The sequence below is a fragment of the Salvelinus sp. IW2-2015 genome, linkage group LG23, assembly GCF_002910315.2.
Source record: "Salvelinus sp. IW2-2015 linkage group LG23, ASM291031v2, whole genome shotgun sequence".
NCBI lineage: Eukaryota > Metazoa > Chordata > Actinopteri > Salmoniformes > Salmonidae > Salvelinus > Salvelinus sp. IW2-2015.
This window is the reverse complement of record NC_036863.1, coordinates 24,692,366-24,718,523: the sequence shown is the minus strand read 5'-3', so window position 1 is coordinate 24,718,523 and position 26,158 is coordinate 24,692,366. Positions and strand designations below refer to the sequence as shown.

Genomic DNA, 26,158 nt, shown 5'->3' with positions numbered 1-26,158 from the left:
GAACGGCCCAACTACATCCACTCCCACCCTCTCCATGGGAGCCCCCACTGGGAACTGTTGGAGCTGAGCATGAGAGCGGCCTGGAGGGCCCTTTCTCACTGTGCAGTTGTCACAGTGGCAGCAAAAGGCCTCCACATCCCTCTTGTGCTGACCCCAATAAAAGCCTTGACGGAGGCCGCAGAGTGTTTTTGTGACCCCAAAGTGTCCAGTCTCCACCACCCCATGAGTGCTCTGGAGCACAGCCTCCCGCAGTGCTTTTGGGACCACCACATGCCACCTCTCCTCTCCTGTAGCTGACTGCTTCCATGCCTGCTGTAGCACGCCATCAGCCAGCCGCAGTCTCTCAAACTTTGACCACAACCCTTTGGTCGTGAGTGAGACACAGCTCTCTCTCACAGCCCTCTCTCTGCTCACAGTGGCGGCAGCCGTCTGCAGTACAGGGCTGACGGGACATGGCGTCGGCGTTGGAGTGGCGTGTCCCTGCCCTGTGCACCACTGTGAAGTCATACGGCTAAAGCTCCTCCAACCAGCATGCCACTTGCCCACCTGCCCCTCTGAAAGACATGAGCCACTGTAGAGCAGAGTGGTCAGTCCTAACAGTAAAGGGCAGGCCACCCAGGTAGTACTTGAAGTGTTTGATGGAAGCCACAACAGCAAGGAGCTCCCGCCGGGTGACACAGTAGCAGCGCTCATGTTTGTTGAATGTTTGCTGAAGTTTTTTTATTATTATTATAATTTTTTTTTACAGGGACAGTGCACATTAATCAATGTTTCAGTAAAAGTGCCGGTTTTAGCCAGCCGGCTAATTTTCAACCGCAGTCCCTGGGCAGGTTATTAAAAACAATTACAATATAGACAATAGCAACATAGAACAAGCAAGACATAGTAACATAGGACAAGCAAGACATAGCATACAGACAGAGCAACATAGGACAAGCAAGACGTAGCATACAGACAGAGCAACAGTACGCCACCGTACGCCAAGTACGCCACCACTCTCTCCCCCTCTGGCTCCACCTGGGCCAGCACCCCACCCATGCCCATATTGCTTGCGTCTGTGTCCAGGATAAAGGCCAATGTGAGGTCGGGGGGGGGGGGGGGGGCAAGTACAGGGGCCTTGATCAGTGCACGTTTGAGGGTGCTGAAGGCCTCCTCGTACTCCACTATCCAAGTGAAGGCCTTGTCCTTCGGCAGCAGGTGGTTCAGGGGAGCACCCTCATCTGCTTCTGGGGGACATGGAGCCTTGCTCCCCCATCCGCATCAGTGGGCTCCTCCTGAAGATGGTGGGGGTTGGGAAAGAGAGCCAGGGGTCCGCACTACCCCGTCTATGCGGACCCCAAGCCGTTTCCCTGAGCTCTGGGAGACATGGGGCACGCCTTGCGCAGATGGCCTGGCTGGCCACACCCCCAGCAGACCCTGGGACCAGGGCGTGTGTTTCGTGCTGCCTGTAGCGACACAGCACGAATTAGTTCAGTCATTTCAGCCACTCATGCAGGCTTTTCCGGCTCTGGGCTGCTCTGCCCACTAGCTCAGACAGTGGGTCTGTCTCCCTGCATCTTCATTCGACCACCCCCCAAAATGAGCTAACAGTTCTAACTGAGCATGACAAGCTTCCCAATCCGCCTTACCGGAGTACTCGGGGTCTTAGCAGATACGGACGCAATCGTGAACTGGACGTCGCCATGTTCGTTTACATCCTGAGCCTCAGATTCCTCGTCTCGCAGCGTTGACGTCACCCCTTCGGTCCGCCCATTAGAATCCGTGCGAAGCATGGTCGATGAAGCACTCACGCCCGCTTCAGCCGCCATCATTCTAGCGGTCTCCATCAAGTGGCCTCTGCTCCGATGCCCTGGCGATCTCCTCAGCCAGATCCTCCGACGTCCATGCACACGCACCTCCTTGGCCATAATCGTCCCCTACCTCCACCTTCACTTTCGGATTCCCTCGAAGCATTTTCAACCCCCGTTTTCACATATGTTAACAAGCCACCATAGTCAGCTAGCTAGCTGGCAAATTGTTATCTACATTTTTACTTCTGTCACCAATAAATGTAATGATCAAAAAAGTTCTAATTTTGATTCGGATTGGGGTGACAAAAAAAGGTTTATCAAAAACCTATAGGATCCAATCAGATTACTTTTGATTTCCAATAAGAAAAAACTAATTCCAATGGGATTCTGATAGAATTGTGAGAATCATATAGGGTCCAATAGGAAAAGAATTGTCCAATATAATTCCAACAGGATTCTGATACAGGTGACACAAAATCKTATAGGACTGTGAGAATCCTATTGGATCCAATATGATTACTTTTCATTTCCAATAGAAAAAAGGTAGTCCAATAGGATTCTGATAGAGGTGACACATAATCCCATAGGTTGGTGAGAATCCTCTAGGATTCTATTGGAAAAATCACGAATCCTATAGGATTTTTTGACTAGGGAGTTAATCTCCTATTCAGAACCACAGCCTCCTAGAGTACATTTTCAAACCCACTGTCCTTGTGAATGACAGAATATTTCTCTTGCTGTTCTGTTTACTGTGTATGTCGTGATGGCAAAACACATCTAATTGTAATAATGAAACAAACACAATATCAAACCGAGGACAGCTGCAGCTTTTTCACAGTGATTTACTCCTGTTGCTAATTTCTTGGGTGATAGACGATATAAAGAATCCCAATCTTCCCCATCACCTGTGCCTAGGTTGAGAGGTCTAACAGTGCTCCCCGATCCAAACCCAAAAAGGCGGGCACCAGGTTAGCGAGCCAGGCGGGCAAACCTGTGAAGAAGGCTAAAGAGCAGAAGCTGCAGGGCAGCACAGCAACGCGGGGCACCAAGAAGAAGACCTTGGAGAACCAGCCCGCTGAGTCCAGGCCTGCGGAGATGGACAAGGAGAAAAGTAAAGAGATGAACAACAAACTGGCTGAGGCAAAAGAGTAAAAATCATTTAGCACTACTTCTACCTTTTATTCTTCTTTGAGGGAAAGAATGCAAAGGCTGCAAAATTAGAGGTTCTCATCCCCTTTTAAGTTTTGTGTCTCTTTTCTCTCTCTCTCTCTCTCTCTCTGCTCTCTCTCTCTCTCTGTCTCCTCTTTCTGCTCTCTCTCTCTCTTTCACTCTCTTCTCTCTGCCAATTGGCTGAGTTAGTAGTAGTTATAGACAGTAAATGTCAGAGTTGGGACATGACATGTCATTTCTTCCCTGCCTCACATTACATTAGATCACCGTACTAACAAGGGGATGTGTGCATCCGCTTCCTCTGCTTCCTGATGCCACCGACCACCCCCCTCTCTCCGTCTCCATCTCAAGGTTGCCATGGCTACCAATGAACGGCGCATGCTATTGTTGCATGAGCTCACCGACTAGCAATCCTGTGTGGTTGGCTTCCATCTTCCAACTGAACAGATTGCTTTGTTGAGTTTATCAAGGATTTTTGGGAAAGAGAAAACCATGTAAATTGGCTCACTGAATGGACTTGATCTTTATAGCTGTAACTTACTAAATTTATCCAAAGATAGATACTCATCTAGAATTATGGTCTGAAAATCTTTGATAAATGTGCAGCTTGGTTTTTCTAGAGTGTATTGGTCCATGGCTGAGTGTGTGCCTGCTCTGTAGGTCCTCAATGCTGTCTTCCTGTGCACACGGGCCTCCAAGTCTGTCTGTAATCAGATTGCCATTACTAAGATGCTTTGTTAAACTTTGCCATCATTCCTGAATGAAATCTTATTTTGTAAACCTAATAACTGTTGATTGTGGATGGTGTGGGAATGGTTTTGAGCAAATAATTGTCAGGTAAACATGTAAAACCTCATACTGTCTCATTCAAAGTGTTCTCTCTATTCACAGGAAAATTTGTTAATCAAGTTATTTTAAAGGTCAGACAAGGATATCTTGTTTCATCAACCTTGTTGCCAAACCAGGAGCCATCTGGGTTACTGTAACATGATGATGCATTACTAGACCAGTTATTTGCACAGCAGATAAATTAAATGTTACTATCATGAAATTATAATTACATTGGCCATTTGAATAACTACATTACATGTCACTGAGTCACGATAGGAAATTGATATTGTGGCTCTGTGGTCGTTAGCTATGCTTTCACCCAGACCATGCAGACTCTGTGTAGATATAGCTCAGTGGGGTGGCAGGATCGCTTTTTATTCCTACATAGAGCAGCCTAACCTATAACCTCACACGCCCCCGCCTACAGCCCCTCCCCTCCTCTCAGACACACACACAGAGCCATGGTTGACTGTAACCAACGTGACTAGGCCCCCATGGGACTAGCAGATGGGACCCCAGCAACGCCATCACATCCCAGAGGTCTAAAGAGGTGTCTGGCTGGATGTGATATTAGTCCACACTAGTAGGAGCAGATTCATGGTTAAGGTTTTGGAACTAAATGTCATTTATTATGTTTTATTTATTCATCTATTTGTTTGGGTATGAAACACTGATTACCACCTCTGCTAATACCTCTCTTTATTGAATAATAATGAGTCTGTGATGTGATGGTAAGTTGAATGCTGGCCGTTTGGAATGCTTCTTTTTCTCAAATTAGTATCTGTATGTGTCTGTCTAACACAGGCCTCAAAGAACTGGCCTCTTCCCTGAACCAGGTGTGTGTTTAAGTGTGTGGATTTGATTAGGTTGACAAGATTACGTGTAGATGTCAAGATTATATTCAATGCATTCAACTTCAAATCAATCTCTCTCTGCTGCCTTCCATGGCAATCTAAATATTGTAGGCATAGGCTAACAATGTAGAGCAACTTGATATTTCTCCCCTGTGATTTAATTGAATTAGCATAAGCAGCGAAACTCGATTCTATATTTGGTGTACATTTGTGTTATACTTCTGCATATGTTTGCAGTTTCTTGAATGGGATAAAATGAGTGAGCAAGGAAAATGATCTGTATTACAAATGAAAACCAAATGATGTCAAAATGAATCAAGTTAGACTTGTCCCCTTTGTATTGGCTGTATAGTGCTAGACTAGACGTCTGCTTATGCCTTAGCAGACAGTAGTAAAGACCAGAACAGCGTCTCAGACTCCTGGGATAGGATAGGCCTCAATAGAGCAGTGCATTGTGCAGGACTTGTCTTGTCATGGGTCAACCCCCACCTCCTCACACTCCCCAGTCTCTTTCTTGTGTTGTTGTCATCTATTGTGCTAGTCAGTGTCCCCTGACTCCCTCCCTCCCCTCATTTTTGAGTGTTGGAGTGTGTTGTCTCTCCATTTGCCATGGTGGTGTCTTGGTTAGTATGTCACAATGAATCACCACACCGTATTCCACTCAGACTGAGCATGCGCCCACGGAGCAGAGGGCGAGGGCCATCTTATTAGCATTTTGCAGCCTTTGGTTGGGGAAGGGGGATGCTTTCTCTCGTAACACATGAAGGGGGGGTTGGGGGGTCATACATGTCAGTGCTGACACACAACCCACCCGGTGCTATCGATTTTGAATCCAAGCATTAGAAACAAAAGCTAAAAATTGAAAGTAATAATGGTACAAAGAAGTTATGTGTTGGGCCAATATATTTTACTGTGACGTGCTTGTGTTTCTCTCTGCTTGCTCCTATTTACTGAAATATGAATAAATGCAAAAGCAGAAAAAGCAGTGTCCTCTTGGTTCTTTGTGTTGAAACGTATGGAGGAGGAGGAGGGTGAAAGAACCGTGGTTGCAGGTATTTGTGTAAATGTTTTTGTGTCTTTGTCTTTGTGAGACATGAGATGATTTTTAGAGAGTGAATCCACATGGAAGAGAAAAACATTTATCTTCAGATTTTCTTTAGCGCTTTTCAAAGCTCATCAAAGACATTCTGGCATGAGTTCTGACATCCTTTCAAGAGCTTGAATATTGCTGCTACAGTATGTTATTTTGCATCATGTGTCCCAATATATTCAAAGCCTAAATTATACAGCAATGTACAATTTAAGGATGGGTAGAACATTATTACAGAATTAGATGTCATGTAAATACACTGGGCCAACAAACTGTACAAATTTACACAATGTAATGATTTATGAGAGATCCTTTTTTTGGCTGTGAGAATGTGTGAGACATTTGGATATATTTTCTGAAACCATTTTAATCATGTAATTACTATATTTTTCAGCTTTATCTGGTATCATTTATCTGATAGCTTTTTGAGAATGTGAAATCCTACGTCTAGAAAATCTAACGAGTGACATTCTGATTCATTTGAAGGGTTGTGCTAAAACAGTACCACTACATACAGCTCTGTCAGCCAATCCGTGATACAGGCTGGGTGCAGACGCTAAAGCAACACCTGTGGGGCTGTGCACTACCCATTCCAAGGTAACCTAAAAACACACACAGCCGCCACAAGCCATAAATCTCTCATTATCATGCATATGTGCTCATAAAATGTCATTCAAAGTCATGATTTCTTCGATATTTGATAGTGGCACAGTTTTGTTTTGAAAGTGACCCACCATGAATCTCTCTGTACTAGGTTACAGTTCCCACCAGGTCAGATTCCTATTCCATATGGAAACAAGAGTAGGGGAGTGAGTGGGTCTGTCTGTCTGTCTGTCTGTCTGTCTGTCTGTCTGTCTGTCTGTCTGTCTGTCTGTCTGTCTGTCTGTCTGTCTGTCTGTCTGTCTGTCTGTCTGTCTGTCTGTCTGTCTGTCTGTCTGTCTGTCTGTCTGTCTGTCTGTCTGTCTGTCTGTCTGTCTGTCTGTCTGTCTGTCTGTCTGTCTGTCTGGCCGGCTGGCCGGCTGGCCGGCTGGCCGGCTGGCCGGCTGGCTGGCTGTGTGAGTGAGTGAGTGCTTCCAAGTTGGCTGTCACATCCTATACTGTAGGTATGGTGCCTTAAGGTTCTTAAGGAGGCCTTGGGCCTGTATTGTTCTATTACAATGTCTATAGTCCAGACCAACTTTGGAGCCCTCTATGAGCTACTGGAAGATGCATTCATTGCTTGTGGTTAGATAAAAAATAGGTCAAGGCTAAACAAATTGCATGGCTGTGTAGTAAACCGTGACTGTCAAGTGATTCACACAGATGACTAGAGATGCCAATCCTTTAAAGCAACTGGATTAGCCATACCATGCAATCACTGTATTATTTGGTATTATATCAAACTGATATTGTAATTACCCGCATGTTACCAGTCTGATTATATAGAAATGATTAATAAACATGTTGGATAACACACCTTACAGATGTTTATATTAACACATAGTTATACTGTCACGTTCGTCGTAATGAGCGGACCAAGGCGCAGCGTGATTGAAGTTCCACATCTTTATTACGGTGAAACTTTAAACAAAAACAATAGACCAATAACGAAACGTGAAAGTAGTGGTGCACATGCACAAACACAAAATAATATCCCACAAACACAGGTGGGAAAAATGGCTACCTAAATATGATCCCCAATTAGAGGCAACGATTACCAGCTGCCTCTAATTGGGAACCATACAAAACACCAACATAGAAATATTGAGCTAGAACACCCCCTAGTCACGCCCTGACCTACTACACCATAGAGAACCAAGGGCTCTCTATGGCCAGGGCGTGACAGATACAGCTTAACTTTTTTGTTGTTTCATTGTTGATCATTTAATGTAATGATGTTATGTTGTTTGAGTTAGATCGGCAATCCAAATGTTATACCGTAGTACCAAATGTGATACTAAATATAACATAACGATTTATTTTTTATATGTATATTGAATGTGTATTGGGATGGGTTTGAATAGGGTGGGTGTACTGACACTCTAGCTGTAAAGAGAGACAATTCTGCTATTAGAGAAGATTGTAAATGCATGTTTTAATCTCCTCAAATTTCCAGCTAATATTAGGTTAGATTATTTCTGAATGTCCTGTGGCTGTGTATCCTTGAACACCCTGAGCCTCTCATTAGACTCTCATTATTCCCATTAGTGTGCTCTAGCTTTTAGTCTGAAAAGGTTTCAGGTGACAGATTGGATTCAAACTCAGAGAGCAGTGGCTATTTATTGACATGAACTTAGTAACAAAAATCCCTCAACAGAAATTGATCAAATCCTCATGATTGAAGAACAATGCCAACTTTTGTTCGGATTTGGGGAAGGTATGTGTTTTCTTTGTAAATGCCAACAGTCTGTTCCAGAATGAAGATTAGGGAAAAAAATATTAATTGTTTAAGTCCACCAACACAGTCTTTTTGAGCAACATTAGATTTAGTGACAAGAAACCAAGAGAGTAGCTTTGCCTGAGACTGAGCTTCATGCCCCCACAGTATCAGTCTGATGTTGTACACTGATATGAGTAGTCACAGGGTGCTCAACTCAGCAGAATGCTTTTTGATTGGCCTTTGAGAAATGCCTCATCTTGTGTCTCTTTGTTTGTGCCTTTTTATTTTGTATTTCAACTATGTGCTGCCTCACCTCCTAGAGAGTCTAATGGCGAGGTTCTCCGACCCGGTGATCATCATTCCCAGGGTGCCGTTGGAGGAGAACCAGAACCACTGGAAGAAAGACCCGAACCACGGAGGAGCGGCGGAGTTGTGCGCTTTTCCCCAGATGTAAAGTAGAAGTTGATCCACTAGATCTACACTGTAGGCCTGTGGTATACAGGGAGGGACTATTGTCCTGATCTGTTCTGTACTGTACATYTCTAGTATTTTCAACTGAGTTCTATCCATGAAGAGAAATACCCCATTAAGAACTCCTCTGAGTGAGGTAAACCCACATACACGTAGTGTGTTTGAAACAGCGTAATGGTCATAGCTGTTTGAGCAATTGCAAATGCAAAAGGTGCTATAAATAGAATTTCCGTGACATGCTCATGTTTGAAAATAATGTGTATCATTGGTAATGATATTAGAAATGCCAAACCATGAAGTGCTTATTGAAAYAATGAAACGGTACTGTACTATATATTGATAAATTCAAATGCAAATAAATATATATAACTTGTGGATTTGCTAATCTGTGTTGCATTTTTACTGGTGTCTGAAGTGTGTAAACACACTTCAAAATTAATATCAAGGTTCTCAGGCCACCCTTTTGTGAAGCAGAAATGCTTTAGGACACATATTAATTTTTCATTTACTGTATGAGTTTCATTCTAGTCTAGTGAATATTTGTGTGATAATACTTATAAGCTCTTGTGTGAAGGGGGTTTTAGTTCTTGGCTGGAGCAGCTGTTTCTCTGTCACTCTTCATAATACTCTTCATTAAGTACCCCTCTCTCCTTTCTTRGATTATGCAGTAAAAGATGAGGAAAGAGTTAGTATTAAATAATAAGAATAATCAGTGTAGGCATCGAGACATCTGACTGTACAGATGTGCTCTGCTGCCTCCTCCTCAATGTGCCTACCCAGAGGAGTAAACACACATGCATGCACACAAGACTTTGATGTGCAGCCTTCACATCTTCACATGATGCTACAAGGACTTGAGTTGCTCATCAGGATTGGAGGACTCGTATCTCTGAGGATGATTCTTCTCCTATAGACTGTGTCTCATCACACACAAGTCTCCTCCTACTACCAGTAAATATAGCTATTACAGTTCATAGGAAATCATAGCCTACAAACAGTCCAACTAGAATCTTGTTGCAAAGTTATTGTCGGTTATAACGATTAAAGGATATTTCAGTAATCGTCCATATAAAGCTGTTGTCTATGACAGGGACATGGACAGAGGAGAGATATAAAAATATATATTTTCTCARCCATCTACACACAATACCCCTTAATGACAAAGTGAAAACATATTTTTAGAAATGTTAGCAAAAGTATTGAAAATTAAATACAGAAATATCTCATTRACATAACTATTCACACCCCTGAGTCAATAATTTGTAGAAACACCTTTGCCAGTGATTACAGCTGTGAGTCTTTCTGGGTACGTATCTAAGAGCTTTCCACACTGGGATTGTGCAACATTTGCCCATTATTCTTTTCAAAATTCTTCAAGCTCTGTCAAATTGCTTATTGATCTTTGCTAGACAATCCTTTTCAGGTCTTGCCATATATTTTCAAGTAGAGTTAAGTCAAAACTGTAACTCAGCCACAGGGAAACATGCACTCTTCTTGGTAAGCAACTCCAGTGTAGATTTGACCTTGTGTTTTAGGTTATTGTCCTGCTGAAACGTGAATTCATCTCCCAGTGTCTGTTGGAAAGTAGACTGAACCAGGTTTTCCTCTAGGACTTTGGCTGTGCTTAGCTCCAACATACACAACATAACCAAAAGTATGTGGACACCTTCTCGTCGAACGTCTCACTCCAAAATCATGGGCATTAATATGGAGTCGGTCCCCCCTTTGCTGCTAAAACAGCCTCCACTCTTCTGGAAAGGCTTTCCGCTAGATGCTGAAACATTGCTGCGGGGACTTGCTTCCATTCAGCCACAAGAGCATTAGTGAGGTCGGGCACTGATGTTGGGTGATTAGGCCCGGCTCGAAGTTAGTGTTCCAATTCATCACAAAGCAGTTCAATGGGGTTGAGGTCAGGGATCTGTGTAGGCCAGTCAAGTTCTTCCACACCGATCTTGATAAACCGTTTCTGTATGGACCTCGCTTTGTGCACGGCGGCATTTTCATGCTGAAACAGGAAAGGGCCTTCCCCAAACTGTTACCACAAAGTTGGAAGCACAGAATCGTCTAGAATGTCATTGCATGAGGTAGCATTAATATTTCCCTTCACTGGAACTAAGGGGCTTAGCCTGAACCATGAAAAACAGCCCCAGACCATTATTCCTCCTCCACCCAACTTTACAGTTGGCACTAGGCATTGTGGCTGATAGTGTTGTCCTGCCATCTGCTAAATCCAGATTTGTCCGTCAGACTGCCAGATGGTGAAGTGTGATTCATCAATCCAGAGAACGCGTTTCCACTGCTCCAGTGGCGGCGAGCTTCACACCACTCCAGCCGACACTTGGCATTGCGCATGGTGGTCTTAAGCTTGTGTGTGGTTGCTCGGCCACGGACTCTCATGTCATGAAGCTCCCGACGAACAGTTCTTGTGCTGATGTTGCTTCCAGAGGCAGTTTAGAAATCGGTAGTGAGTGTTGCAACCGGGGACAGACAATTTTTACCCACTACGCGCTTCAGCATTCGGCGGTCRCGTTCTGTGAGCTTGTGTGGCCTACCACTTCGTGGCTGACCCGTTGTTGCTCCTAGACATTTCCACTTCAAAATAACCGCCCTTACAGTTGCATACATTTGACAAACTGACATGTTGGAAAGGTGGCATCCTATGACGGTGCCAGCTCTTCAGTAAGGCCATTCTACTGCCAATGTTTGTCTATGGAGATTGCATTGCCGTGTGCTCCATTTTTTTTTTACAGCTGTCAGCAACAGGTGTGGCTGAAATTGCCGAATCTACTAATTTGAAGGGGTGTCCACATWCGTTTGTATAAATAGTGGAACACTTTGTATTCAGAACAAAAACGTAATTGTTTTGCTACATTTTTTGCAGTATTACTTTAGTGTCTTGTTGCAAACAGGATGCATGTTTTGGAATATTTGTATTCTCTACAGGCTTCCTTCTTTTCACTCTGTCAATTAGGTTAGTATTGTCGAGTACCTACAATCTTGTTGATCCATCCTCAGTTTTCTATCACAGCTATTAAACTCTAACAGTGGCTTCATGGTGAAAACTGAGCGAATGCCTTCCTCTCCGGCAACTGAGTTAGGAAGGACACCTGTCTCTTTCTAGTGACTGGATGTACTGATACACCATCCAAAGTGTAATTAATAACTTCACCATCCGGYAAATAATATTCAATGTTAGCTTTTTTATTGTTACCCATCTACACATAGGTGCTCTTCTTTGTGAGGCATTGGAAACTCTCCCTGGTCTTTGTGGTTGAATCTGTGTTTGAAATTCACTGCTCAACTTAGGGACCTTACAGATAATTGTATGTGTGGGGTACAGAGATGAGGTAGTCATTCAAAAAACATGTTAAACACTATTATTGCACACAGTGACTCCATGCAAATTATTTTGACTTGTTTAGCCAATATTTACTCCTGAACTTATTTAGGCTTGCCATAACAAAGGGATTGAATAGTTCTTGACTCAAGACATTTCAGCTTTTCATTTTTTATTAATTTGTAGAAATTCTGAAAAGCATAATTCCACTTTGACATTATGGGTTGTTGTGTGTAGGCCAGTGACAAAAAAAATCTAAATTTAATCCATGTTAAAATCAGGCTGTAACACAACAAAATGTGGAAAATGTTAAAGGGTGTGAATACTTTCTGAAGGCACTGTATATACACTGACTGTACAAAACATAACGAACACTTGCTCTTTCCATGACAGACTGATGAGGTGAATCCAGGTGAACGCTATGATCCCTTATTGATGTCACTTCAATCAGTGATGAAGGGGAGGAGAAAGGTTAAAGAAGGACTTATAAGCCTTGAGACAATTGAGACATGGATTGTGTGTGTGTCAATCAGAGGGTGAATGGGCGAGATTTTTTTTTTAAGTATCTTTGAACAGGGTATGATAGTAGGTTGAGTGTGTCGGTTTGAGTGTGTCAAGAACGCCAACGCTGCTGCGTTTTTCATGCCCAACAGTTTCCTGTGTGTATCAAGAATGGTCCACCACCCAAAGAACATCCAGTCAACTTGACACAACTGTGGGAAGCATTGGAGTCAACATGGGCCAGCATCCCTGTGGAACACTTTTGACACCTTGTAGAGTCCATGTCCCAACGAATTGAGGCTGTTCTGAGGCCATTTTAGCATACCCTTTTATCCAAAGCAACTTACAGTCATGTGTGCATACATTTTAAATATGGATGGCCCCGGGAATCAATCCCACAACCCTGGCAGTGAAAGCCTCTGCTCGACCAACTGAGCCATACAGGACCATACAGTAATACGACCTCTTAAAGTAGTAAATGTCCTCACCTTCAGCGGTAATTATGTAGTTGAGGTGCATAGAGCAAGCCCTGGCTGATTATGGTACATAAATGGACAATGGCCTAAAAGTAAGAGGAAGAGAGAAAATTCATTATTAATGATCTGTATGAGTTCTGAGCACTGAGAAGGGACTGGTCTGAAAGCCCAGGGAGATGACTGAACACAGGCACAGACAGACCGACTGCTAGGGCGATAAATGCTGTCTGTGCCTGTCCTATCTGCCACAGAGACGGACAGACTCAGATAAATGGACTGAGGATGGAAGAGAGGAGAAGGGGGGGGTATATATTTTTTTACATTTTACCTTAATTTAACTAGGTAAGTCAGTTAAGAACAAATTATTATTTACAATGAAGGGAAGGAGGACAGAAGGATCAAATTGGAGCCATTCCATGGATGTGACCTAGAATGCTGTTTATTGGATGTTGAAAATAAAATACATTCCTTTTCCACGGCCCGCCTGTCATATTTTTGGAAAGGACTCCCCAGACACTCATAGTGGTACTTAACAATGGGGGTTCATTGGAAATTCAGTGCAGCTTTCGGTGTTTTCTTATTCACTCTGTGAATGTTATGGATGAACCAACACATCTGCCCACCATTAAAAAATCCCTAACAAGGTATTCGAATGTGTTTAAAGCCAGATTAATTGCTAAAGGAATCTCTAAATAGGTCATTAGATCAGGGGAAGAATGCATATAACAAAATTGCAGAGGTGGATCATTGGGAATCAAACCTTTGGCACTGAAAATCATTCAATGATTTTGATTGAAGGAGGATGTTATTCTGGTGGGTACTGAATCTACAGTTCACTCAGCTTACAATGTGGGTATAACTGTAACAAACACCCCCYTGCACACTGAGGCTGCGCCAGAGGTGTTTCCATGGAAACGGGTTGCCAGTAAGGGCGGGCGGCTGTATGGGTTAATTGGGGGTGGGGTTTATATGAGCCCACCTCAACACAGATGTTACCCCCCCACCCACCCCCCAGGTCTCCAGGGTACGCCTCTCAAAGAAATCAGCCTCTTGGTTACCATGTATCCCTCCACAGGACTCGCCTCTCAGAGAGAGAAAGACGTGTGTCACAAACGACTCACCTACCAGGATTATCAGCACTCATTAGCAGAAGGCTCAGCGGTTTGAACTGAACTAGAAGGGATTTGATACTGTGAAGTGGTGGTTTATGAATGTAACCATATGTAATTAATGTTGTCATAACACTGTGAAATCACATCTGTGTCCTACCTATATGTAAAGGGGCCATGTTTTTTGTTGTTGTTTTGTTTTACAGTGGTTTTATGCAATGAGCCAACAGTGTCCTCTAGTGTATGGATCATTACAGTACTTCTAAGATTGGATCACAAATTCAACATAAGTACTTATTGTATTTCACCTCATAAATAGACTGGGGAAATACTCTCTTCCTCTGCTACAAATGATTCAATATACAAATCATTCCTTTTTATTTCTATGGTTTTTATTAACATATTTCACATTTCATCAGGTCGATATTCCAGGACGTGTTAGCTAGTGACTAAAGAAGACTTCAGGATATGCTGATAAAATAAATGCAATTTCCATAATTAAAAACGGTAGATTTTCTCAGTTATAGAAAAGCATCTGTTAAAAATAAAATAAAGTGATTGTAGTATATATATTTTATAAATACAATTTCCTATACAAATCTGATCTTAACTAGACTTACAAATCTGGCAAATGGTGCCTTGTATACAGTATGTACGTATTTAAATGTATCAATGTTGAAATAATTGAAGAGTGGACTTTGATACACTTTTCTAATAATATATCTTTATTTCAATTAAACTATCTATATTGACACTTTCATTACACTGACTACTATACAACAGACATTGCAGCTTGAATCCCAACTTTAATATCTCTTTAAGTTCCCTAAAACTAGCCTAAAAGCGTTCCAGTGCTAAGCATCAAAAACATGATAGGTAAAGTTCTCTTGCTTGGGTTTGAGGCTGAAGCTGTAGGTTCCAATTCGCTTTCTGTAGCAGAAGAACAAGGACGAGAGACTCCCGACGAAGAAGAGGAACAGTCCTATTCCCAGTAAGATGTAGTCCACCAGACGAAGTGTAACAGAGCTCTCTTTGACGGACACTGCCAGAAAACATGTCAGAATACATTAACTCCCCAATATGTACATCTGATCATCATCATATACTGTATATCATGGGCTATAAGTAGGACATTCTGGATATTTTGGATATTATCAGTAGCCAAGTCATCATGCTGTCACAGTATAGCTTATTTTGATGCAGTCACACTTAGAAGAGCATTTACCTTTGTGTGATCGAAGGAATGGTCCACAGGTTGCTTTTCCCGTTCCGATTAGATTAGAGAATCTTTCTGTCCGCTCAATACAATCCTAACAAAAATTAAATATATGGAAAGAGAACAGCATTGAACTAGTTTAACTTCTTCTCCTAGTAGATACGTTTTCAAAAGCCTCTAGGGTAGTCATACCAAAATGGTTGAACACAGTGGCTGAAATTAAACTGGAAATACCTGGAGCCGGACTCCTGCACCTATTAGGGGTGGCAGGTAGCCTAGTGGTTAGAGCGTTGGACTAGTAACCGAAAGGTTGCAAGATCAAATCCCTGAGCTCGAATCCCCAACCCGAAAGGTTGCAAGATCGAACCCCAGAGCTGACAAGGTTAAAATCTGTCATTCTGCCCCTGAAGAAGGCAGTTAACCCACTGTTCCCAGGCCATCATTGAAAATAAGAATTTGTTCTTAACTGATTTGCCTAGTTAAATAAAGGTTAAAGGGAGAGCCAGGTAGAGCCGAGCTCCAGCACCTTGGGTTAAAGGGAGAGTCATGCAGAGCTGAGCTCCAGCACCATTCGGGTTCAAAAAAGAGTAGGATAAAGTATTAATCCAAAACCCTAACCTTAGAATAGTAATACATTGTACTCACAGCAGTAAGCCTAACCCTAATTTTGGTATAACCCTTATATTCAACCCGCCAGGACTTCCCCAATTCCCAGTTGAACAGTAAATCTAGACATCTATACTTGAGTAGTACAGTATGAATAGAGATGGACAGATACTCACAGGCTGGCAGGTGGCTGAGCCAGTCTCAATACAGATATGAATCTGGCAGTGCAGGTAGATGACATTGAGGTTGACGTAGGAGAAGACGCGAAGGGACAGGCGAGACTTGCTGGAGTTGCCGTTCTCCAAGACTGTGGTGTATGTGTTGGGGAGGGGACAGCTGATGAGAAAAGAGAGACAGAGAGAGATAGATTACTGGCAGAAAGCTTAGAAAGTACCTAAACATCTGAATCTTCACGAACATTTCCATTCTATTCTGTTCTATTCCATGCCACTTAATGGAAACCTAGCATCTAAACTAACTATGATGGGGCAACATAAAAATAAATTGTAGAACAGACCTGTTTTCCAGGAACAAGTAAATTGTTGGTTCCAAAGGGTTGCTGCTCTGGGTGGCCCAGCACTTGTTGATGACCACTTTGATCTGGTCAACTGTGGAGTTGACGCTGACCTCGACCACAACGTCCTCCTCGGGAGACAGGCTGTAGTTCTGAGGGAGAGGGGACATTCCATTCAGGAGCTGAACCGTCACATGGAAAGTCCCTGAGCCCATGACGACATCTTTGATCATGTCATACCTGTCAACAAAATATGTCATGAATAAGATATTTTGTAACAGCATGCTGAATATGTCATAGTTCATAGATACTGCATTACTATATACTGTATGTCAATCAGAGAGACATTTCAAGCCTTTATTGAGTAGAGTTATGTGTAATCCGTTTCAGTCTAGCTGAGCAGTGATTTGTGGGTGTAAAATGGTGGTGACCATAGTGACGGTAGATAAAGTCACCATGGCGCCTGGCACAGCGTACCCTGTGGGGCCATAACCCGCAGAGATGAGGATGGTCCTCCCAAAGGTACACATGATGGGGACCTCCAGCCGTACTGTAGGAACTCTCGTTTTGCTGTCGGGCAGGCTCTGGAGATCCATGGAATTGAACAGAGTCGTCTGAGCAGTGTAATGAGTGCTATTCTGAAATACAAAAGTTAACAGGGGTATGGGAAAGTTATTTTACTTTCTAACAGACCACGAGGACAGTTCAATCTAGTTTGGTCATCAAACATCTGCACCTACAAGAGACCATGTTCACAGGCTGCATGTTGTTTTGCATATTTTTGTTGTTGTTGCATGTTTTGACTAAATAAGGACATTTAAACCTGTAAAACCCAGGTCTGTTATGTACTGTACATTGTAGAATAGCCTTTTATTTACCCAAAACACACCAGAGACTATGCTCGTTGTGACACAAAGGGGCAATAGTTAGCATCCTCTACCCACTGACTCACAAATGTACTGACTCACATATAAGAGCTGTGTGTTACACTGGTCCCAAGCCACCGTCAGCTGGACATGGCTGCTGTTCGCTTCGTTCACTCCACACTCCTGTCTCCCCAGGTAGAGGGAAGAGTCCCCAATGTGCCTCGCCTCCAGGAAGTCCCTCGCAACTGTCACAATGATATAGCTGGCCCTGCACTCCACAGAGATGCCCCTCGTATAAGAAACCAGAATAGCCGGAGAAGTAGGAGTCTTAGGCTGCAGACTCATTGTGATGAGACCGCTGGTCACAGTGGTGGTCATTGCTGTAGGAACGTCAGTGGTGGTTGTGGTTGGAACTGGGGTCATGGTTGTGATTAGGATTGGAGTAGCGGTTGAAACAGTGTTGTTGATTCTAACGGCATTGTTGGTTGGAACTGGTGTGTTGATTGTAGTTGTAGTTTTATTGTTGGATGTGATTGAGGTTGTATTGTAGGTTGTAGTGGTTGAAACTGTATTGTTGGTTGTAACCAGAGTGTTGGTTGTGGTTGTGGTTGTGATTGTAGCTGGAGCTGTGGTCGTCTGGACAGGTGTCGTGATGGGCATTGTAGGTATGGTTGTGGTCAAAGGTGCTGCAGGGCAAAAACATGAAAATTACAGGTTGTACTGTAGTGAACTGATTAGGCAATGAAGCCTGAAGTACTCTAGTATCTCCAAATACCTATGAATTAAGACTATCAAACTAAAGTGAAAGAAAGGATTCTCTATTGTCTACCTGAACAGCCCCGTCCTGGCCTGGAGGGGTTGGAGTCAGTGAATCCATCCAGACAGAGACAGCTGTAGGAGCCCCAGGTGTTAGTGCACTGMGCCCATGGGGAGCAGTCCATGTCCCCTGTACTGCACTCATCATCATCTGTTAGAGACAAAAACAGAACTGGCATTGAAAATCAGGTTAACAGTTGATGCAGATTGGTATCACAAAATGTGCCCTCCATCTAATACTCACAGAGAGTTAGCTTCTTTCATATTTTACCTATAGTATATTTCATCAGGAAGTCCCATTGATACAAATAATAGTTTTCAAGAAGGCCAATTTAAGACCTGGCACATTATCTTGTGCACATTCCTTTTATCAAAATCAAAGTATTCTTACAAATGTAAAAGGTTAAGACAGTGTTACCATCTATACGGGTGTTGTTGCTGTCAACAGTGTATATGGAGCTGTTCTGTAGGGCCTGCATCAGAGCAGAGGACACCTTCAGGATGTCCTGGGACTGACTGGGTGTGAAGATGATGATGAAGTTCACTACTACACTGCCAGGAGTCAGGCCTCTGATCTGAACCCTCACATCTCCTGAGTTCATCAGGGCCAGGATATCAGGAGGGAGAGACTGGAGGATCTATGAGACAGTTAGCGGAGACAGGGTGTTTGTGTCAGTGTTGTTTGATAGAAACTACACAATTACAACATGTATGAACTACAACAACAACATGTAGGAACTACAAAACATGTGTAGGTGTCTTTATTACATCATTAATGTATTCCATGTTTCTACTATTAGTGAGGACAATGACAACATTCAAAAAACATTTATCAAAGCATCCGTTGTGCGATAGCCTTGTACCTCTTCCTCAATACTACGACTGAGATTCTGATACTCCTGGCTAGTGGGGTACAGCAAGGCATCAGTGAACTGCACGTTGGTCAGGCGAACTGTTGCTCGAAGTGTCTGTGCAGCTGTGYAAGGGATACACTCATCCAGTCAATGCACTGCYGTAACTAGAAAAGCAATGGTGTAAAATACTTAAGTAAAAATACTTTAAAGCACTACTTAAGTAGTTTTTTMGGGTATCTGTACTTTACAATTAATATTTTTTACTACTTTTATTTTTGCTTCACTACATTCCAAAAGAAAATTATGTACTTTTTACTCAATATAGTTTCCCTGACACCCAAAAGTACCCATTACATTTTGAATGCTTAGCAGGACAGGAAAAGGGTCCAATTCACAGACCTATCAAGAGAGCATCCCTGATCATCCCTACGATCTGGCGGACTGTCTGAGTGTTGGAGTGTGCCGGTGGCTATCCGTAAATAAAAAAACAAGACAATGGTGCCATCTGGTTTGCTTAATATAAGGAACTTTTACTTTTGATACTTAAGTATATTTAAAACCAAATAACTTTAGACTCTTACTCAAGTAGTATTTTACTGGGGGACTTTCACTTTTACTTGAGTCATTTTCTATTAAGGTATCTTTACTTTTACTCAAGTATGACATTTGGGTAGTTTTTCCACCACTTTAGAAAAGTTTAATATCTGCTAWAGGAGTCAGCTTAATGTGAAAGAGTTTTGCTGTGCCAGTGTGTAATGAATAAAGTGCACAGCATCAGTTAGGAGAACACAACCCTTGTAACAATTAAAGTGTGCGCACATTACAGTTAGTTGATCTGTCGAACATCCTGCACATGGTACTAACCAGTCTTAACCAGCAGCAGCAGGCTAGCCCAATGGCTCCCACAGGCACAAGGAGTGACAGTGACGTTGTAGAGAACCCCAGGTTGCAGCCCTGTCACCTCCCAGACTGACAGCTTTGTCTCCCAGCGTCCCTTGACCTCTGACCCCTCCTTCAACACCACGAGGAAGCTGAGCCCGCTCTGGGATTGGCCAGTCCAGGACAGGCAGAAAGAGAAGCCAGTAACGTTTGAGGCCTGCAAGTTGGTGGTGGGGGTTGGGTCTGAGGGAGAGGGGAGAAGGGAATCAGTAGTCAATCTCACCTTCTATGAAATATTACAGCATCTGAGCTGCTTTGAAATTAGTTGTGATTTTGTTAAGTGTTCAATTTCTTAAAACAATTAGATTAAAGTGGAGCACTTTGGAAAATATTATCCAAARAGCCTCAAGGGCTTCGAGAAACAGCAGGGGAGTCATTGGGGGAAACTGATATTGGAGAAAAAAATTGTCACTGTTATACACTGTATAAAGAGAGTGTTATTGATTTACATACGGCATGTGGATGGTGATAGTGAGGATACACTCAGGTACATGTCCTCCACAGTAGGTCCCATGCTGGTTTGGGGCATAGAGGTGGAGAGGGGCAGGGTAGGAGTGTTGGTGTTAGTGGTATGCTGCAGTGAGGTGGGACTACTCCAGGATGTGAGAGCTGTACTGGTCTCAGACCCGTTGGAGCTGGCTATAGCTAGGTCATGTGTGGTAACAGGTATATGGGTGGAGCTCAGCATCATGCCCCTGTCTGTGGTTGTAGCTACGGCTGCTGGGTTATCAATAAAGCTGGAGTTCCAGGACTGATAGCTGGTGCTGTTGGGTGGCAACTCTGTTGCATTGGCCCACCAAAACATAAGAGTGGCATTACTGGGCAGGGCTGAGGTCACAAGGTCAGCAGCTGAAAGGAGAACAAATAGGTTGAGAGTTTGAGTGAAACATTTTAATTTTGACATTAATTTAATATAACCCAGAGTTAGTATACACCACTCTCTGTTCTTACCTTGGCAGTCTACCCCTGTGTTGTTGGGGTTCAGATCAGTGAATCCAGGACGGCAGGTGCAGCTGTAGGAGCCCTCTGTGTTGGCACAGTCTGCCTGACGTGAGCAGCTGCTGAGAGCGGCATAGGTACACTCATCTATATCTGAAAGGACAGCAYCATAATGTGTGTTATAAACTCAGCAAAAAAACAAACGTCCTCTCACTGTCAACTGCGTTTATTTTCAGCAAACTTAACACGTGTAAATATTTGTATGAACATAAGATTCAACAACTGAGACATAAACTGAACAAGCTCCACAGACATGTGACTAACAGAAATTGAATAATGTGTCCCTGAACAAAGGGGGGGTCAAAATCAAAAGTAACAGTCAGTATCTGGTGTGGCCACCAGCTGCATTAAGTATTGTCGTGAATCTCCTCCTCYTGGACGGCACCAGATTTGCCGGTTCTTGCTGTGAGATGTTACCCCACTKTTCCACCAAGGCACCTGCAAGTTCCCAGACATTTCTGGGGGGAATGGCCCTAGCCCTCACCCTCCAATCCAACAGGTCCCAGACGTGCCCAAAGGGATTGAGATCCGGGCTCTTCGCAGGCCATGGCAGAACACTGACATTCCTGTCTTGCAGGAAATCACGCACAGAACGAGCAGTATGGCTGGTGGCATTGTCATGCTGGAGGGTCATGTCAGGATGAGCCTGCAGGAAGGGTACCACATGAGGGAGGAGGATATCTTCCCTGTAACGCACAGTGTTGAGATTGCCTGCAATGACAACAAGCTCATTCCGATGATGCTGTGACACACCGCCCCAGACCAATCGATCCCGCTCCAGAGTACAGGCATTGGTGTAACGCTCATTCCTTCGACGATAAACGCGAATCCGACCATCCCCCCTGGTGAGACAAAACCGCGACTCGTCAGTGAAGAGCTTTTTGTCAGTCCTGGCTGGTCCAGCGATGGTGGGTTTGTGCCCATAGGCGACGTTATTGCCGGTGATGTCTGGTGAGGACCTGCCTTACAACAGGCCTACAAGCCCTCAGTCCAGCCTCTCTCAGCATATTGCGGACAGTCTGAGCACTGATGGAGGGATTGTGCGTTCCTGGTGTAACTCGGGCAGTTGTTGTTGCCATCCTGACGTGTCCCGCAGGTGTGATGTTCGGATGTACCGATCCTGTGCAGGTGTAGTAACACATGGTCTGCCACTGCGAGGACGATCAGCTGTCCATCCTGTCTCCCTGTAGCACTGTCTTACAGTACAGACATTGCAATTTATTGCCCTGACCACATCTGCAGTCCTCATGTCTCCTTGCGGCATGCCTAAGGCACATTCACGCAGATGAGCAGGGACCCTGGGCATCTTTCATTTGGTGTTTTTCAGAGTCAGTAGAAAGGCTTCTTTAGTGTTGTAAGTTTTCATAACTGTGACCTTAATTGCCTACCGTCTGTAAGCTGTTAGTGTCTTAACGACCGTTCCACAGGTGCATGTTCATTAATTGTTTATGGTTCATTGAACAAGCATGGGAAACAGTGTTTAAACCATTTACAATTAAGATCTGTGAAGTTCTTTGGATTTTTACGAATTATCTTTGAAAGACAGGGTCCTGAAAAAGGGACGTTTCTTTTTTTGCCGAGTTTATGTAGACACTGTGTATATCTACAGGATATATAATATATTCCCTTGAATGAATGTGTGTGCGTGCGTGCATGATTGTGCGTGTGCGTGTTCATGTGTGTGTTCATGTGTGTGAGTATGTGTGCTTGTGTGCACATCTGTGTGTGTTTTTGTGAGTGTATGATTGTGTGTTTGCACTGGTGTGMTGTGTGTTTTTCTGAGTGTGTGTCAATGACACATTTTTTTAATTTCCAGAGGAAACATGTCACAGATGAGTGTGAAGGGGAAATGGAAGCAGAGTGGGACACCGTGGTGTTACTGAGTCAGCACAGTGTTCTCAGTAACACGAGTATAACTCCAACACAGACTACATAATCATAGCCACCAGAAAACCCAATAAAGTCGACAGACAGATGTTACCAGAAATACTGTATATGGTGCTCACTTACATTATCTAGAGATATTTATGGCCCTGGATGTTACACACTACAAAAGCCTGTGTATTTACACCTCACAGTGCAGTACTGTATCCTCTTACCTTCAACTGACACAGAGGTGACTTCTTCAATGTGTTTGAGAAGAAGGTGCAGTTTTGTGGTCGTGTTAGACAAGGACAGAGTTTCAGGGGAACCAATCAGCATAGATGAAGCGGTTCTGAATGGCCCTATAGGCCAGGAGCTGATGTAGTATACAGAGACGTCAGAGGAGTCCAGGGCTCCGGTCACCTATAAGCCAATACAGAATGGTCAAGGCCTATACTGGGAACACACAGTGAGAAATGTAGGGTCTATAATAGACCGTCATGAGAAGAACATAGAGAGAGATACAGTAGCCTACCACAGAGTGCAAAAGCCTTGTGTGGTTCATGATTCCCCCGTCCATGGATATCAGCTGCTGGTAATCTGTCTTCACGGTCACAGTGACGTTGAAGCAATAGCCTCTATTGCCTGAGTGAAATAATAATGAATTTGCAATATGATAATGAACGGTTTGCAATATGATTTTATGTGCCGTGATGTTTACACAATTGCAGTTATTATACAATTTAAACATATATCTTGAATCACTTCAACAATAACGTTGATCTGGGATCTGTACTCACCTGTATGTTGAGGGTTGGTGCAAAAAGAGAGGCCCTCTCTCTGGCAGCACTTTTGCCACCCTGGACAGTCTGAGTCCCATTCACACCCTGTATTCCTGGGTGCGTCCACTACACCCTTGGGGCAGGAGCCTGGCTTGGCAGTGAACTCTCCACTTCTGTTCATAGCTTAATCAATGAGAGAAACAGAAATAGAGAGGGTATCATATCAAATGTTTACAAAGAGCACTGTAAATAGCAAACTACGAACTGCATTCTTGGTCGACAGCCCCATCTATTGATCTTTATTAGATACTTCATAAAAAGGGTTCTCCGTGACAACAGGTCCTGATTGTTGTAGGGCAGGGTGCTGATGTAAATTGTGAAAATTAGAAAAATGTTAAATATGTTCTTTACACATAGATACTTCTGTGTGCTCCTAAATATACTTTGTTTTCATGATGAACAAGTCCTAAAATATAAGCTGGAACACTCACGTAAAGCACAGTAGCTGCCCACTTGTTCATAGCCGTCACAGCACCTCATAACCTCCTCGGTGACATTCATGTACTCAGTCCAATAGGCTGTTTTGTAAAGAGTGACCACACACGTCTTCCAGGGTAGCCATCCGCCACACGACCTCCGGTCCCTGTAGGAGGTCTTATAGGACCACACTTTACTCACCACCGTGCTCTCATGTCCAGTACACAGGTGGTAGCTGGACATAGACAGGTCATATCCTGAAATAAAGAAATACTTATGTTATATAGTATCTAATGGAGACAATGCTGTTCTTTATGATTGCAGAATGTAAGACAATTGGGAAGGGAATTCCAAACAACAGCTACAAATACATAATATTGGAAAATAATTATTTGCAGATCAATGTTGCATAAATAACAGGATATATGAGCACGAACACATAACAAAAGGTTTTAATTTCCACAACAGCCAGCATTCATATAGMGCCAAGGAGTGCCCACACTATAAACGCACATACAGTATGCAACATTTTATGGTGGCACCTGGTTTTAGAAACGGAATCAAAACTGATTAGCAGATATAAGCCACCTGTCTCAACCTGTACAAATAAAACATATTAACAAAGATATCATGGAACATGGCAATAAACAGTGAAGCATACACATGATCATATTATTGATTGTGTCATAACTTATTGTCCTACCTTTAAACAAAGTGCTGTGTCCCCTACAGAGGTCCAGAAGAGCCACGGCGAGACTGAGAGAGAACATCCAACTCATCTTGAATAAATGAAATACGCCACGTATTCAAGGACCATGCTGCACTACCATTTTCAGAGCTGAGCTTTTGGTAACGGTTCTGAGTTTCTTTTCCCTCGTTGTCCACACCCCCTGATATCCTCCACCCTTGCTCCCACAGTCCCCAGTGTAACATACTGCATGGCAATATCTAGATGGAGAGTGCATACAGCTATTTGGAGACAGTGTATCCATTCACATTTGGTTGAAGTGACATTTCTGGAATCCAATTGATCCCTTTGTTTGTTCCTTTGATCCTGTATGTTTCCTGTATTTAAAAGTACTGTTCATCCCTAACTGTTGAGTGTGTGCTTATCATCCCAACCAGTTATGCGTGGCTGGGACAAACATAAGGCTTTGCACATACACTACATGAACAAAAGTATGTGGACACCTGCTCGTCGAATATCTCATTCCAAAATCATGGGCATTAATATGGAGCTGGTCCCCCCTTTGCTGCTATAACAGCCTCCACTCTTCTGGGAAGGCTTTCCACTAGGGGGACATGCTTCCATTCACGCACAAGAGCATTAGTGAGGTCGGGCACTGATGTTGGGCGATTAGGCCTGGCTCAAAGTCGGCGTTCCAATTCATCCCAAAGGTGTCCGATGGGGTTGAGGTCAGGGCTCTTTGCAGGCCAGTCAAGTTCTTCCACACTGATCTTGACAAACCATTTCTGTATGGACCTCGCTTTGTGCACAGAGGCATTGTCATGCTGAAACAGGAAAGGGCCTTCCCCAAACTGTTGTCACAAAGTTGGAAGCACATAATCAAGATTTCCCTTTACTGGAACTAAGGGGCCGAGTCAGAACCATGAAAAACAGCCGCAGACCATTATTCCTCCTCCACCAAACTTTACAGTTGGCACTATGCGTTCGTGCAGGTAGTGTTCTCCTGGCATCTGCCAACCCCAAATTCGTCAGTCGGACTGCCAGATGGTGAAGCGTGATTCATTACTCCAGAGAACGTGTTTCCACTGCTCCAGTCCAGTGGTGGCGAGCTTTACGCCACTCCAGCCGACACTTGGCATTACACATTGTGATCTTAGGCTTGTGTGTGGCTGCTCGGCCACGGAAACCCATTTTATGAGGTTTGGAACTCGGAGGGAGTGTTGTAACCGAGGACAGACAATGTTTACGCGATACACGCTTCAGCACTTGGCGGTCCCGTTCTGTGAGTTTGTGTGGCCTATCAACTTCGCGGCTGAGCCGTTGTTGTTCCAAGACGTTTCCACTTCACAATAACAGCACTTCCAGTTGACCGGGGCAGCTCTAGTAGGGCATAAATTTGACGAACTGACTTGTTGGAAACGTGGCATCCTACGACAGTGCCATGTTGAAAGTGACTGAGCTCTTCAGTAAGGCCATTTTACTGCTAATGTTTGTCTATGGAGATTGCATGGCTGTGCGAATCCACTAATTTGAAGGGTTGTCCACATACT

General features: G+C 43.5%; 2 protein-coding genes across 5 annotated transcripts in view; one reads left to right on the top strand and one right to left on the bottom strand.

Annotated features, from left to right (window-relative positions):
* The window catches only part of LOC111950605 (microtubule-associated protein 6 homolog), a 28,923-nt gene extending 19,983 nt beyond the window's left edge, over window positions 1-8,940 (top strand). The window contains exons 3-5 of one of the 4 annotated variants that reach the window (XM_023968324.1): window positions 2,706-2,938; window positions 6,222-6,332; window positions 8,415-8,940. In XM_023968324.1, the coding sequence (XP_023824092.1) occupies window positions 2,706-2,938; window positions 6,222-6,332; window positions 8,415-8,553 (483 nt within the window). In that variant the 3' untranslated portion in view covers window positions 8,554-8,940. The other 3 variants (XM_023968328.2, XM_023968326.1, XM_023968325.1) reach the window with 3 other exon arrangements.
* Window positions 8,941-14,413: 5,473 nt separating this feature from the next.
* On the bottom strand, window positions 14,414-24,759 carry LOC111950251 (uromodulin-like 1). Its single transcript, XM_023967675.2, has 17 exons — window positions 24,624-24,759; window positions 23,935-24,177; window positions 23,462-23,626; window positions 23,197-23,306; window positions 22,898-23,084; window positions 20,751-20,891; window positions 20,253-20,648; window positions 19,725-19,982; window positions 18,870-18,982; window positions 18,425-18,644; window positions 18,020-18,157; window positions 17,293-17,876; window positions 16,802-16,962; window positions 16,328-16,564; window positions 15,987-16,146; window positions 15,214-15,298; window positions 14,414-15,030 (listed from the first exon to the last, which is right to left on the bottom strand). Exons 1-17 carry the CDS (start codon window positions 24,697-24,699, stop codon window positions 14,843-14,845), a joined length of 3,462 nt encoding a protein of 1,153 aa, XP_023823443.2. The 5' UTR covers window positions 24,700-24,759; the 3' UTR covers window positions 14,414-14,842.
* Window positions 24,760-26,158: the final 1,399 nt, after the last annotated feature.